Genomic DNA, 14461 nt, shown 5'->3' on the forward strand with positions numbered 1-14461 from the left:
ACCTTCAGTCTGAGCCTTAGATTCCAAATCTTGAACCATAATTGTCACCTTGGGCAAGGACTTACTCTTTCTAGACTTTCGTTCATGTATTCATCACTTGTATTCAGTGTCTTCTGTGTTTAGGGACTGTGCTAGGTCCTAGAGGTATGGCAGTGAACAAGATAACCATAGATCGTCCTTGTGATGGTTATAGTCTTGTGGAGGGAATTAGGCAATGATCAGATAACTACGCAAATATTAGCTAATTTTGTTTAAGTGCTATGAAGAAGAGTAAGGTGTTAACAAAAATGGGCTACAGGACATTTGATCTAGTTGGGTTGGAGGAGATGGCCAGAGAAGGCATCCTCTGAGAAAGCGATGCTTAAGCTGAAATCTGAAAGAAATCTGGGAGGTAGTTCATTAAAGAGGCGGGGGAAGATCATTCCAAGCAGATTCAACTTTAGCCATATGTTTGAAGACCTTGAAGCAGAAAAGGAACATTCTAGGAAATGAAAAATCAGTGTGCTTATGTGTAAAATGTGGGTGGTAATGACAAATAGTTATCAGATAATACACGTGAGAAATGTGAGAATATTAAAAATGTGTATATTGTAAGCTAATATACAGCCAAATTTGGAGAGGTTGCTGGGACAATGGACAGTGGGCTTTGTATCCCTCATCTAGTTCTTTTTAAAATTAAAATATACCTATGGAAAAGAGAAAAAGTCGTTTTGAGGACCCTAACTTTGGAAAAACAGTATGTGCTTCAACTAGTTTTAAAAATTACTTCAACTGTTTCAATAATAATGTTAGTAATTGCTCTGAGTGTTTCATGTACGTTAATAGTATAATATAGTGGTTAAGAGCACAGATTTAAGCTAGATTGCCTGAAATCTAATCCTTGGCAAATTATTTATCTGTGTCTTTATTTCTTCATCCGTAGAATGGATATACTGACAGTACTTATTTCATAATGGTATCATGAGGTTCAAATGAGTTAATGTATGCAGTGTAGCACCTGGAATTGTTTCTGACACATACTTGTAAGTCTGTAAGTGTTGGCAATTGTTTTGTTATTATTGTTATAATTATCTCTTTAAAAGCTCATTAATACCAGCATGGTAAAAATGGGGTGCAGACTCGCTCAGAGAGGCAAAATGATCTACCCAAAGTCACAGAGTTAATAAGTGCCGGATTCCAGTTCAACACTGTGTCCAAAACCCAGGTGCTTCGTGACAGATTTTTTTTCTGAGTATGGGTTAATTTTGTTGGATGCAGCTCCTGCGACAGTTCCTTTCCTCGACTTTAATTCTTCTGTGCCGAACTGTTAATATACATGTCCTTAAGGTAAAGGGCCCAAGGGACTGCCTTTATTGAACTTCCACTTTGAAATTTCCTGACTTCTGTGCAATTAAAATCTACGCCTAAAACATTTCAGCAATGTGGTTTATTTATAGAGTTGTCTTCCGGTTCACATGTACTGGGTCTGCTTTTGGGTGCTGCATTTTCTGTCAAAGGTTGTTTATTTCTAACCCATTTTGATTTCCTGTTGCTTTGTGGATTGGTATTATGACCTGCAACAGGAACACCAGGAAACCTGTCTTAAATGGAGCAGCCAAACTGAGACCCTGTAGATTAAAAAAAAAAAAAAATTAAAAAACCACATTATTATACAGCCATATTTGGATATAAGTGTGGGTTAGGCATTGGCTATATTAGAAAAATCTAGATATAGAAACCTCACTCAGAGCCAAATTTTGTGAACAGTTTTGCCAAAATAGGGCAGAGCTATTAGTTCCATGCCCTTGGACAGTGACAGTCTCTTTGAACCTCAGTTTCTACATCTGTAAAATGGAGATCATTACACTTTTTTTTGTGGCATTATTGGGAGGATTAAGTGAAATATGTACAGGTAAAGCAAGCAGCCTGGGCCTGACTTCAGTTAATAGCAGCTATTGATAATAATGAAAGAAGAGGAAAAGATATTTATTTTTTAATCCAGATTTGTTTTTACTAACCTCATATACTAATCACTGATCTCTAGCATCACTTGCTATTAAAAATTCCATCAGGAGAAAAAAATTCCATCAGGAGAAATTATTTGCCTTTGCTCTCTTCATTTGCTTTTCTTTTAAGAAATAATGATAATGATAGCTAGCATTCATTAAGCAGGTACCGTATTCCTGGCACTGTGCTAGCTGTTTTCCATACACTTACTATTTCATTTTAAGATCAGGATTATTTTTCTCATTTTGCAGATGAGGAAAGTGGTGGCCAGATAGGTGAAGTGAACTGCCCAAAGTTGAAATGTACATCCAGATCTGACTGACTAGACTATCTTGGATAAGGACATGCAAGATTTTCTTTATTGTGTCTGACCCTTGTGTGCAAGTCTTTTTGAAAGGAATGGTGATAGTTATCAACAGATACCCTTTTGGGGGCTCCTGCTGTCTGCTGAGCACTGTGCCAATTTTTTTTTTTTAAAGATTTTATTTATTTTGACAGAGGGACAGGGGGAGAGAGGGCACACAAGCAGTGGGAGAAGCAGGCTTCCTGCTGAGTGGGGTCCCCAGTGTGGGGCTTGAAGCCAGGACCCTGGGACCACGACCGGAGCCAAAGGCAGCCCCTTAAAGACTGAGCCATCCAGGCGCCCCACTGTGCCGATTATTTTACTTGCATAAACTCATTTATTCTTCTCTACCCTAAGAAATAACTTTAATTGGGCACCTGGGTCGCTCAGTGGGTTAAAGCCTCTGCCTTCAGCTCGGATCCTGGTCCCCGGGTCCTGGGATCGAGCCCCACTTCGGGCTCTCTGCTCAGCGGAGAGCCTGCTTCCTCCTCTCTGCCCACCTCTCTGTCTACTTGTGATTTCTATCTGTCAAATAAATAAATAAAGTCTTTTTTAAAAAAAGAAATAACTATAATTATCCCCACTTTACAGTTGAGGAAATCGAGGTGTAGAGTCAGGGGCATTTAGTCAATGATGGAGCTGGGATTGGATTCCAGGTCTTTCTGGCTACAGAGCACATGCTCTGATTTAGTTCTACAGCATCAACATTTAGGATAGGATTTTCTTTGTTGTTGTTGTGTTTTAATGAGGTGTAGGATGGATTTTCAAAGATAGTAGCTCCCAGGTATTTGATGGGAACTGTTCTTGGTTTTAACTGAGTGATAGCCAGATCCCTGGCAGATGCTAGCTGTACATTAGATAGACGCTAGCATCTTTTCATGGTCAGACCTTAGATGTATAATGTGTAACTTGTGTTAACACAGAGGAGGGTGGCATTTTCCAGAACTCCAATTCTGTAACATGGGAGACCTCAAACCTCAACTGTGCTTCAGACTCACATTAAAGTAAAGTGCATTCTAATTGGTAATCAGTGCATAAGGAACCAAAGAAAATTTTAATTAAATGCTGTCGTGTGAATTTTCCAGTCATTTTATGCCTGTTGAAATGATTTTTTTTAATTTAAAGTCCTCTTTCAGTGCTCTGCCCTCTGTCTTTATAGTATAACTTTATCAAGATTTTTTGCCTTTTCTCTTGTAAGGGTTTAATTAGCATCATTAAAGATTTCGGCTGTTGCACATTTGTTTCCTCTGTACTCTAAGAGGCATTTGGTACAGTAGAAAGAGTCTGGTGATTTGGAGTCTTACAGACTGTGGGCAAGTTACTTAAATCTCTGTGAGCCTCAATCTCTTCATCCTGTAATATGGGGCTCATCATATTTCCTTGGGATGGCTGTTGGGAGGAGATAATATATGTAAATTGCCTAGCACATAGCTCAGTTTGTAGGGGTTGCTTGATAATTGGTACAGATTACTTTCTGAAGTTGCAATACAGTCTGTTTTACTTAGATCTCTTTTTTGTCTTACTCTTTTTAGTGAATGTTCACAAGGATCGTCTTCAGTCATGGCCTTGGGTTTAAGGTGCTTCCGCTTGGTCCACCCTGTCTTTTGTAACTCCCTTGCAGCCTGGACCAGACCTGTTTCAGAAGGGACACTGAAGACAGCGAGTGGAAGACAAAATGACCGTGGGCAATCCGTGGCCCCCCCGGCTGTACCAATCCGTCATTTTGCTACCAAGAAAGCCAAAGGTAGAGATATATGACCTCCTCACCGCTTTCTTACATTTAGCCCTTAAACTGTCATAGCTGGAAAGGATGTCAGGTACTGGATTTCTCCCCTTGTGGAAGAATGAGGAGATGGTGTCTCAGTTCAGTGGATCAGCTTAAAAGATTATCACAGTGACAGAGACAGTGGTAGAACTGAAGGTCTGTTCAGTCATTACCATGCTGCCTCCTATGTTACCATTGCTTAGAAAGTGTCTGATTTCCTTCTTTTAGTTTCAGAATTAGAGATGTAAGTACCAAGCGAATCAGACTATTTGTGGCAGAGATCAACGTGTTTTCTCCTTATAGCAAGACCTATGTTGGAAGTAAAATTAAAACCAGAAGTTTGTTGGGTGAAGGAGGTATTAGAGCTGTGGATTTAGATGGATGATCTTAATGGTTTGTGTCATCCAAGAATGAGACTTTGATATACCGCAGGGCTCAGCTCAAATGGCGTTTCCTCATGGAAGCCCTCTCTGACCTCTCAGACTGGGTCAGGTCCCTTGTTACGTGCACTCATACACACGGTTATTTTACCTCTGACGGCCTTAGCACAGCCCTTAAATTAATCAATTAATTGTAAGATTAATTATTATTTGTTATATGTCTTCTATGCCAGACTTTATGAGGATAGAGTCTGTATCTTGTTTAGTACCTAACAGGGCCCGATGTGTAGTATGGATCAAAAGATGTTGAATGAATGGAGTGACAGAAAATTGTCAGGCACACCTGCTTTTTTGCAGTAGTGGGTCAGGGCATCCGTTCCCAAGGATGGGGCTGGAAATACGCTGCTGAGTATTTTTTCTGCTGGCTTTCCTTTTATCATTTCTTATGGACCTTCCCTTTTCTATTAGTAGGAAAATGAACAAGGTGCTGAAAGAGCATTAATACTTAGAAGACTTACATTCTATTAACAGTGATAGTGGCAACAACTTTTAATCTGTATGTTGCACCAATTTTTTTTTAAATTCTCATGTTTGATAAGTTGATCTTTATCCAGTGAAAGAATTAGAATTATCCAGTGAAGAAATTTTTGTAGTTAATCTGGTAAAGTACAGATCTCCCCATTTACAAATGAGGAAGCCGAGATGCCTTTGTAAGATGCTTGTCCGTGGTCACATGTAGTTCACGGCAGAACTGGAAACGGGGGGCTTCTGGTGCACACAGTATCCCACGCATTAGTGACAGCCCATAAGCATCATCTTTTCAACTTTAATTGGCTATATTCAGTTTTTATCTTTTTTGATTGCCTCTTTAAATAAAAAGTCAGTGGCTTGACATTTTCTTTAGGTTTATTGGATTCTTTCTGTGTTAGCAATGAGAGTCCTTTGTCGATTGTATGTGTTATAGCTGTCTGCTTTGTTTTTTACTTAATGATATCTTTTGTTGAGCATAAGTTTCTATATGGTCATATTTTTTGGTCCTTTTCTGTATCACTTGTACTTTTGTGTCTTATTTAATAAATCTTTACCTATCCAAGGTCCTAAAGCTATTCTTCTATATTTTCTTCTAAATATTTTAAAGATTTTTTACTTTTCATGGGTTTTTAATCCATATGGAATTTATTGCTGAATATATTGTGAGGTTGGGAATCTAGTTTTAAGTTTCTCTTCTATAATGGGTAGTAAGTAGTGTCAATATCATGTACTGATTAGCCCTTTCTTTCCTCCTGTGTAGCATGTCAGGTTTCTTTTATGTATTTTATTTCTGAGCACTTAATTTTGTTGAATTCTCTTTCCCTACACTAAATTCCTTTCTAAATTCTTGAATCACTGTCATAATATCTTGAATCTGGTGGTACAAAACTTTCCCTTCACCATATGCACACACTTTTTCATTTTCTTCTTTCTGGCCTTTTGCTCTTATATATGAAATTTATAATCATATTGTGAGTTTTTCTCCATAGAGATTTTACACATTTCTTTTATCAGGTGTATTTCTGGGATATCATCATTTTGGTCACATGTATATTTTTAAAGTAATTTTTTGAGTTACAACATATATGCAGGAAAGTACGTGCTTAACTTGCAAGTGGTTACAGTTCAGAGAATTCCCATCAAGTGAACAAAGCCTTGTAACCATTACCCACATTAAGATATAGAACATCACTCATACTCTGGAAGCTTCCTGCATGTCCCTTTCAGTTGTCAGCCTTCAAAAGGGTAACATTTTATTGACTTTAGCACTGTAGATTAGATTCACCGTTTTTGAACTCAGTATGACTTCTTGTGTGTCTGCCTTCCTTTGGTAACAATCTGAGATTTGTCCCTGCTGTTGCATATGGTAGTTGTTTGTGCATTTTTCTTTCTTTATGGTATCCTAGTGAATGCTTATACCACAACTTATGTATGCTTTCTGTAGTTGACGGGCATTTGGGTTGCTTCCAGTTTTCAACTAAAATAAATGCTACTGTGAACATGCCTGTATGTGGATTTTGGTGCCCATATGCATACCTTTTTGTTGGCATACATATAGCAAGAGGGGGAGTCTGAGTCTTTGAGGATACATGTATTCAGTTTCTATACATACAGTTCTCCAAAATGGTCGTGCCAGTGTACACTCCTACCAAAAATGTTGTAGCTTTCTCTTTGCTCCACATACTCATGAACACTTGGAATATAGTCAGTCTTTTTATTTCTAGCCATTCTGATGGGTGTGCAGTTATATCCCATTGTGGTTTTAATTGGTAGCTTCTTGACGGATAATGATGTGAGCACTTTTATGTTTATTGGCTCTTTGTTTATTCTCTTTCCAGTCTTTTGCCCATTAAAAAAATGGATTTGTAGTTTTAATATGTTCTAAAGGTAAGACTTCTGTCATGCATACGTATTGCTGGTAGGCTTGCCTTTTCACTCTTTTAATGGTGTTTTTTGATGAACAAAAGTTTTCAATTTTAATGTCCAATTTATCATTTTTTTCCTTTAGGGATAGTGCTTTTTTTTTCTATTCTATTTTATTTTTTTAACAATTTTTTTTTTTAGATTTTATTTATTTATTTGACAGTTAGAGATCACAAGTAGGCAGAGAGGCAGGCAGAGAGAGAGACAGAAGTAGTCTTCCCGCAGAGCAGAGAACCCAGTGTGGGCTCGATCCCAGGACCCCAAGATCACGACCTGAGCTGAAGGCAGAGGCTTTAACCCACTGTGCCACCCAGACACCCCTTTTTTTTCTGTTTTAGAAAAATTTCCCTACCTTTGAAATCTTGTTAGATCTATTTTATAGTCTTCTGGATTTTCTATGTAATTATAATATCTGTAAATAATGATAACTTTGTTTTTCCCTTTCTAATCCATATACCTTTTCTTTCTCTCCTTCCTTTTCTCCCTCCCCAACTGCATTGACTTAAGAACTCGAATATAATTTGAATAAACATGACTGATGATAGTAGGTAGTCATCCTTATTATATTTCTGACTCTATCAGGAACACTTCTCATATGTTAACATCAAGAATTAGTATGTTCCGGGGCACCTGGGTGGCTCAGTGGGTTAAGCCGCTGCCTTCGGCTAAGGTCATGATCTCAGGGTCCTGGGATCGAGTCCCGCATCGGGCTCTCTGCTCAGCAGGGAGCCTGCTTCCCTCCCTCTCTCTCTGCCTGCCTCTCTGTCTACTTGTGATCTCTCTCTGTCAAATAAATAAAATCTTTAAAAAAAAAAAAAAGAATTAGTTTGTTCCATAAGAGACTCTTAATCTCACAAAACAAACTGAGGGTTGCTGGGGGGAGGAGGGTAGCGAGAGGGTGGTTGGGTTATGGACATTGGGGAGGGTATGTGCTATGGTGAGTGCTGTGAAGTGTGTAAACCTGGTGATTCACAGACCTGTACCCCTGGGGCTAATAACATTAATAACAATAATATATTATTAATAATAATAATTAATAATAATAACATTATATGTTAATATATGTTATATATGTTATATATAATATATAATATATGTTAACATTATATGTTAATAAAATATGTATATATATATAATAAATATATATATAAAAGATATATATTACGTTTGCTTATTTTTTCAGTAGTTTCTTTTATAAGCAAAGATCTTCTGTCCTTGTCTTGTTAAGAATCTTTTACTAATGAGTATTAAGTTTTTAATCAAATGCTTTTACTGCATTTATTGAGTTGATCATCTTTTTTTTATTTTTTTATTTTTTAATATGTTAATGGGGTGACTCAATATCAATAGCTTTTTCTGATGTTAAACCACTTTTGCTTTTTTGGTATGAGGTCTGCTTGCTTTTGATACATAATTTGTATGTACATTGCTTGATACGTAATCTATATGTACATTGTTGGATTTGGTTTGCTAATATTAATTTAGGGTTTTTGAGTCTATACTTTTAATTGAAATTAGCCTTAATGTAACTCTCTGATATTGATGGGCATACCTTTCTTGCATTATCCTTGTCCGGTTTTGGTATCAAGACTATATTAGTCTCATAATGTGAGTTGGGGAGTATGTCATCTCTGTCTCTGTGTCTCTCTCAGTGGATGGTCTGATAAGGTTAGGATTACTTGGTTCTTTACATGATTGGTAGAATGTGCCTGTGAAATCATCTGGACCTGGTCTTACATGTAGACAGACTTTATTTTTATTTATTTATTTTTTTGTAGACAGACTTTAAATCAAAGATTCAGTTTCTTTAATGATTATGATGCTGCTTAGATTTTCTCTTTTTTTCTTGAGTTAGTTTTAGTAAATTCTCTATTTTTAGGAAATTTTTCATTATTTTAAGTTTTCAGAGTTGTTGGCATAAAGTTGTCCATAATAGTCACTTAAGATTTTTAAAATCTCTAATGTTTTGATAACTGTCTCCTCCTTTTCTTTCTTAATATTGATTTGTCTACTTTCCTTTTAAGTTTGTTGGTTTCATAAGCCTTATAAAGAAGAGCTTTTAATTTTGGTGATCTCTCTTTTCTTAGTTTTATTGATTTCTGTCCTTTATTGTTTATTTTCTTCCATGTCCTTCTTTTTCTATCCCTTGAACTGGACAGTCCATTAATTTTCAACCTTTGTTCTTTTCTTATAAGCACCTACAGCTATAAACTTCTATCTAAATACAACTTCAGGTGCCTCCTAGAAGTTTTAGGTATATATAATTTTTATTGTCTTTTTCTAAATATTTTAAATTTTCATTAGGTGTTTTTGTAGTCCATGAGTTATTTGGAAGTGTTTATAATTTTTCAAACATATGCTTTTTGGAGAGTTAGTTTAATCCCACTGTGATCAGAGAATGTGTCCTATATGATAGAGATTCTTTGATATTTATTGAGATTTGCTTTATGGTCTAGAACATGGTCTTTTTGTATAAAGTTCACATGTGCTTAAGAAGAATGTGCATTCTTTTATTGCTGGGTACAGGATTGTATATATAACAATTAGATTGAGTTGGCTAATTTTGTTCATCATATTTTCCATTGACTTTTTCTATTTGCTCAATTTATCAGTTACGAGGAAAGGTATTTTGGATATCCTTGTATTATTGTAGAGTCATCAGTTTCTCCTTTTCATTCCATTAATTTTGAGGCTGTGTTATGGGGGTATATATATATATTTTTTAAATATTATTTATTTATTTATTTGAAACACAGAGAGAGAGATCACAAGTATGCAGAGAGGCAGGCATAGAGAGAGAGAGGAGAAAGCAGGCTCCCCGCTGAGCAGAGAGCCTGATGCGGGCCTCGATCCCAGGACCCTGAGATCACGACCCGAGCCGAAGGTAGAGGCTTAACCCACTGAGCCACCCAGGCGCCCTGTGGGGGTATATTTAAGCTCAGAATTGTAATATCTTTCTGGTGAATTGTTTTTACTGTCATTATGAGATGGTCTTCATTTTTCTAATAATGCATTTTGTCTTAAAATCTATTTTTAGGTGTTAATATATTTGCACTAGCCTTCTTTTGCTTAATATTTTACAGGGTTATCATTTTTCCATTCCTATATATTAAACTTTCTGTAATCTCATGTTTTTGTAAAACTGCTTACTGAGAATCTCTAACTTTTTTTTTTTTAAAGATTTTATTTGTTTATTTGACAGAGAGAGGTCACAAGCAGACAGAGAGGCAGGCAGAGAGAGAGAGAGGGAAGCAGGCTCCCTGCTGAGCAGAGAGCCCGATGCGGGACTCGATCCCAGGACCTGAGATCATGACCTGAGCTGAAGGCAGCGGCTTAACCCACTGAGCCACCCAGGCGCCCGAGAATCTCTAACTTTTAAGTGATATTCTTGGTCTGTTTATGTTTATTGTGATTACTGAGTATTTGTGTATCGATCATTTCATTTTGTACTTTATCCTAGTTTTCTTCATTTCTGTTTTCCCCTGTTTTCTATCAAATTAATCAAATTTCTTTATTTCTTTTTTTTCATTTCTGCTGAGTTAGAAGTTGTGCATCTTATTTCTTATTGTTTTAATAGTTACCCTTAATTTCTGTTTTTAAGTTTTTATAGAAATTAAAAAGTGCCCATAGAAAAGTATAGCTGTCATAGGAAACAGCTTGATAATTTTCACAAACTGGAAACACCTGTGTAGTCAGTGCCAAGATCAAGAACCAGAACATTTCTAGCATGTCAAAAGTCCCCTTTATGCTCCCTTTAGTAAATTCCTGCCTTCTACTTCTGGCAGGTAACTATCATTCTGACTTCTAATGGCACGGATTAGTTTTGTCTCTTGTACTGTATATTCTTGTATCTGGCTTTTCTACTGCACACTCTGTATTCTGGCGTCTTTGCTCAACATTATGTTTGTGAGAACCATTTTCTTCTGTGTAGTTGTAGATCTTTCTCACGGCTGTATACTGTTTCATTCATATTATCCATTCCTCATATTGATAGGCATAACTTAAAATTTTTAACTTAAAATTTTTAACGTGCATTCTTAGTTTAAAAAAATCTGAAGTTGCTGATACTGTTTCCATTGTTTCTAGCTCCTATTGTTGTTCTTTGAAAGTATGCTGTTATCCTGAATTTTGATCCTTTATGGATCACTTGTCTTTTATCTTGACTGTTTTCAGGATCTCTTTGTCCTTGGTTTTCTGAACTCATAGAATGTCTAGGTATGAATTTTGTTATCCTCTTTGGAACCTGTATTTCTGAATCTGAAGATTCTCATCTTTCATCAGTTCTGAAAATTCTAAGCCATTATTCTGTTAACTTAAGAGCAATAAGGTTTCAAGCATGGTGGTAACAGAAGCAAGTAACATGTCTTTAAAAAATCACTCTGCTGCTGCTTGCTGGTTGGTACTTGGGGGAAACGGTTAAATGATTTGTGCTGCAGATTTCTCATCTCATCTCCCTGTACAAGGGGGACAATAATAATCTCTGTTCTTCCTAACTCTGGGAGCTGCTCTTACTCTTTAATAGAAGAATGTACTTTAAATCACATTGCAGATTATAATGTGCTGTACAAATATCACAGGATTTAGCTCACCGTAGATGTTCAATAAAATTTGTTATGAATGAATCTCAATAAATATTTGTTGAGTAGTTAACAAGTATAGGCTAGTATTACTTAATATTTCTATTCTTTTTTCTCTTTACTCACCTTCCATGAAGAAAGGCAGGAATATTTGTTCTACTCATGGAAGTGATCTATATATATAGAACGTATATGAAAAATCACCATGGTGGCTTAGGCATAAAATTGAATTTTATTCAGCCCCCACTGCTGTTGATTTTCTAAACTATAAGCCATTATTATTACCACTGGTGGTGTTTAATGTTTGTTAACTACTGTTGTTCGTTTTGTCTGTCCCAGCTGTCAGATACTTTGCACATCCTGTCTTAGTATTCATTTTAAAATGAATTAATGTATTTTCTTTGTCTCTAATTAGATTTTTCAGAGACAATCTAATGGGAAGTTCATGGGTTTAAAATAGGCAAATCTGGCACCAAATCTTGGCTTTACTTTTTCATGACCTTGTGGCATTAGGGAAGTCACTTTACCTTCCTCATCTTCTGTTTATTTTTCTGGAAAATAAGGAATTCGTTTATAGAGTGCCTTCTATATGGATAGTGCTCTTTTAGGTATTTGAATTACTGAATTTGTATCATAGCAACCTGGCAATATAGGTATTATTCCTGTTTTACAGGCAAGGAACCTGATACTCAGGAAAGTAGAGTAACTTGCCCAAAGTCATAAAACTGGTATGCATCACAGCCAGGATTTTCACCTGAGGTGTTTCATTATAAAGCTTGTACCTTCACCAGTATCTCAGAAAGTGATTAGCACAGTGCAGGGTATGTAGTGGGCAATCAGTGTAGGCTCTTTTTTTTTTTTTTACAGCATTGATAACGTACAATTTTTTAACACTTGGCATTTTTCTCTGCACTTAGTGACACTTCTTCACTGATTGTTTATTGTCTCTGTTTATGCTGCTCTTCTTTTATTCACTAATTGTTGACTTCCTAGCCAAAGGTAAAGGACAGTTCCAAACCAGAGTGAATCTTAACGCTGCCTTGGTTGAGGATATAATCAGCTTGGAAGAGGTGGATGAAGAAATGAAGTCCGTGATGGAAGCACTCAAAGACAATTTCAATAAGACTGTCAATATAAGGACCTCACCAGGTTAGTGGCTGAACCAGTGTTTTGCAGAGGGACATAGTATAAAGATCATGGCTTTGGCGGAGCTGGGTTTCAGTTCTAGTTTTATTTCTTACTGGTGACCATGGGCAGTTTCTTTACTTTTCTGGTCCTGACTTTCCTCATCTAATTCCCACTTTATAGCTTTGGGGTGGGTATTAAAATAAATGAGGTAACATACGGAATGGTTGGAACACAGTGCCTGGCTCATAGTTAACACTACTTTATTCATCCATTCAGCAAATATTTTTCTGCTGTGAACTGAGTATTGTGCTAGTACACAGTGGTGAACAAAAAATAGGCATTGTCTTCGTTGTCACGGAATTGCACTCTCAAAAAATGGGGGTTTTGTTAGGATTATACTATCTAAGCACTTCTAGGTATGTAATCTCAAAGAACTGACATCGTTGGTCAATTTTTGTAATGTGTCCTATTTGGCCCTTCTTATCCCTTACTGGGAACCAAGTGGCTGCAAACCTATCCATCTGAGGCATTTCTGTACCCCTGAGCTTGACCAGGAAGATTCCGTTCGGGTTAATAACTTCCTGAAAGTGGCTTTTCTAAGTGGGAAATGTCAGAACTGTCTAGGAGAACTGTTTGCAGATGTGATGGAAGAAGTGAGTTGTCAGCTAATGGTGCAGGCAGTCAGGAAAAATCCAATTGCTGTTAAATTGGCCTTTTGGAAATTGTCATCATCTTAGAGTCAAGCCTGGGACCCCCTCTGAAGGTGTCTCTGGGAGCTTGGGCTGCTTCTACTCACACCTTGGTTGGGGTTGTTCTTAAGGAAACTAGAAAATATTTCGTGAACTTGTTCTTAAGAAAACCAAGTGAAAAATATACAGCTCCATTTGTAAACACTAGCAGAAACACACGGAGTTCAGGGAGACGAGATCCTCTGTGAAATCAGAAGACCATTCCGTCATTTGTCAACCTTTGGACTGGGGCATTTCTGCCTTTGCTGACAGTAGAGCGTGCCATTCAATCTCTCCCAACTGTTTATTTTAAACTTGCTTATTATTTTAGGTATGAAACTGATAAAGTGCTTTGTCTCCCCTGTGCTTTCTGGCCTGTTAACATTCTGCAGCCGAAACCAGAGAGCAGTTTGAGAGGAGCTCAGGGAGAAATGTGATACTTAAAATTAGCCAGCAAGCTCCACTCTTGTTGAACTTAAAAAGATGATGGGCCTGGAAAGAGGTTGGGAGTGTAATTTGTTAAATGTTAACCTCTGAGAAAATGAGTGGCAGGAATGAGGCTGAGGGAGATTCTCGCTGGGGACAGATTGAGGGAAAAGGATTTGATGCATTATGTCGATATGGATTTAGGGAATGGGAACCACTGCAATTGCATACTGAAAAGCCCATGTTGCAAGTTCTGTGGCAAAGGATCTTATGGCAAATCAGGAAGGCTGAGTTAAGATCCATTTTCAAAAGGCCTCCCGTTGGTATTTCCTCTTTGCCTCCTTCTCTTCAGGGTTATGTTTGTGTAACGTTCTCTGTAGAACTTGGGGCTGTGAAGAGACTGGGTGAAACTGAACTTAGCCAGTCTTTTCCGTGCCAGATTCTTCCATATCCTCTTTCATTACTATCTGAGCCAGCAGGCACTTTTCCTTTCACACCTCCATCCGTCTACCAGCGATTTCTATCTCCAAGGTAGTTGATTGCTTTTAATAGTTGTCTAGATACAGATTTATCTACGTGTTTGTTCTCGCACTTTTCCATTCATTTGTCCATTTACACACTCATGTACTCACGAGAACATTATTGAGCACTTACGCTGTGCTGATTAATCGGTG

At 37.2% G+C, this 14461-nt stretch overlaps 1 protein-coding gene across 3 annotated transcripts in view; it reads left to right on the top strand.

Annotated features, from left to right (window-relative positions):
* Nucleotides 1-14461, top strand: part of MRRF (mitochondrial ribosome recycling factor) — a 52704-nt gene that overhangs the window by 1518 nt on the left and 36725 nt on the right. For 2 of the 3 annotated variants that reach the window (XM_047699416.1, XM_047699418.1), the window contains exons 2-3: nt 3862-4073; nt 12499-12654. In XM_047699416.1, coding sequence (XP_047555372.1) covers nt 3862-4073; nt 12499-12654 — 368 coding nt within the window. The remainder of the gene's footprint in view (nt 1-3861; nt 4074-12498; nt 12655-14461) is intronic. The other variant, XM_047699417.1, reaches the window with a different exon arrangement.

Source organism: Lutra lutra, chromosome 13, assembly GCF_902655055.1.
Source record: "Lutra lutra chromosome 13, mLutLut1.2, whole genome shotgun sequence".
Lineage (NCBI taxonomy): Eukaryota > Metazoa > Chordata > Mammalia > Carnivora > Mustelidae > Lutra > Lutra lutra.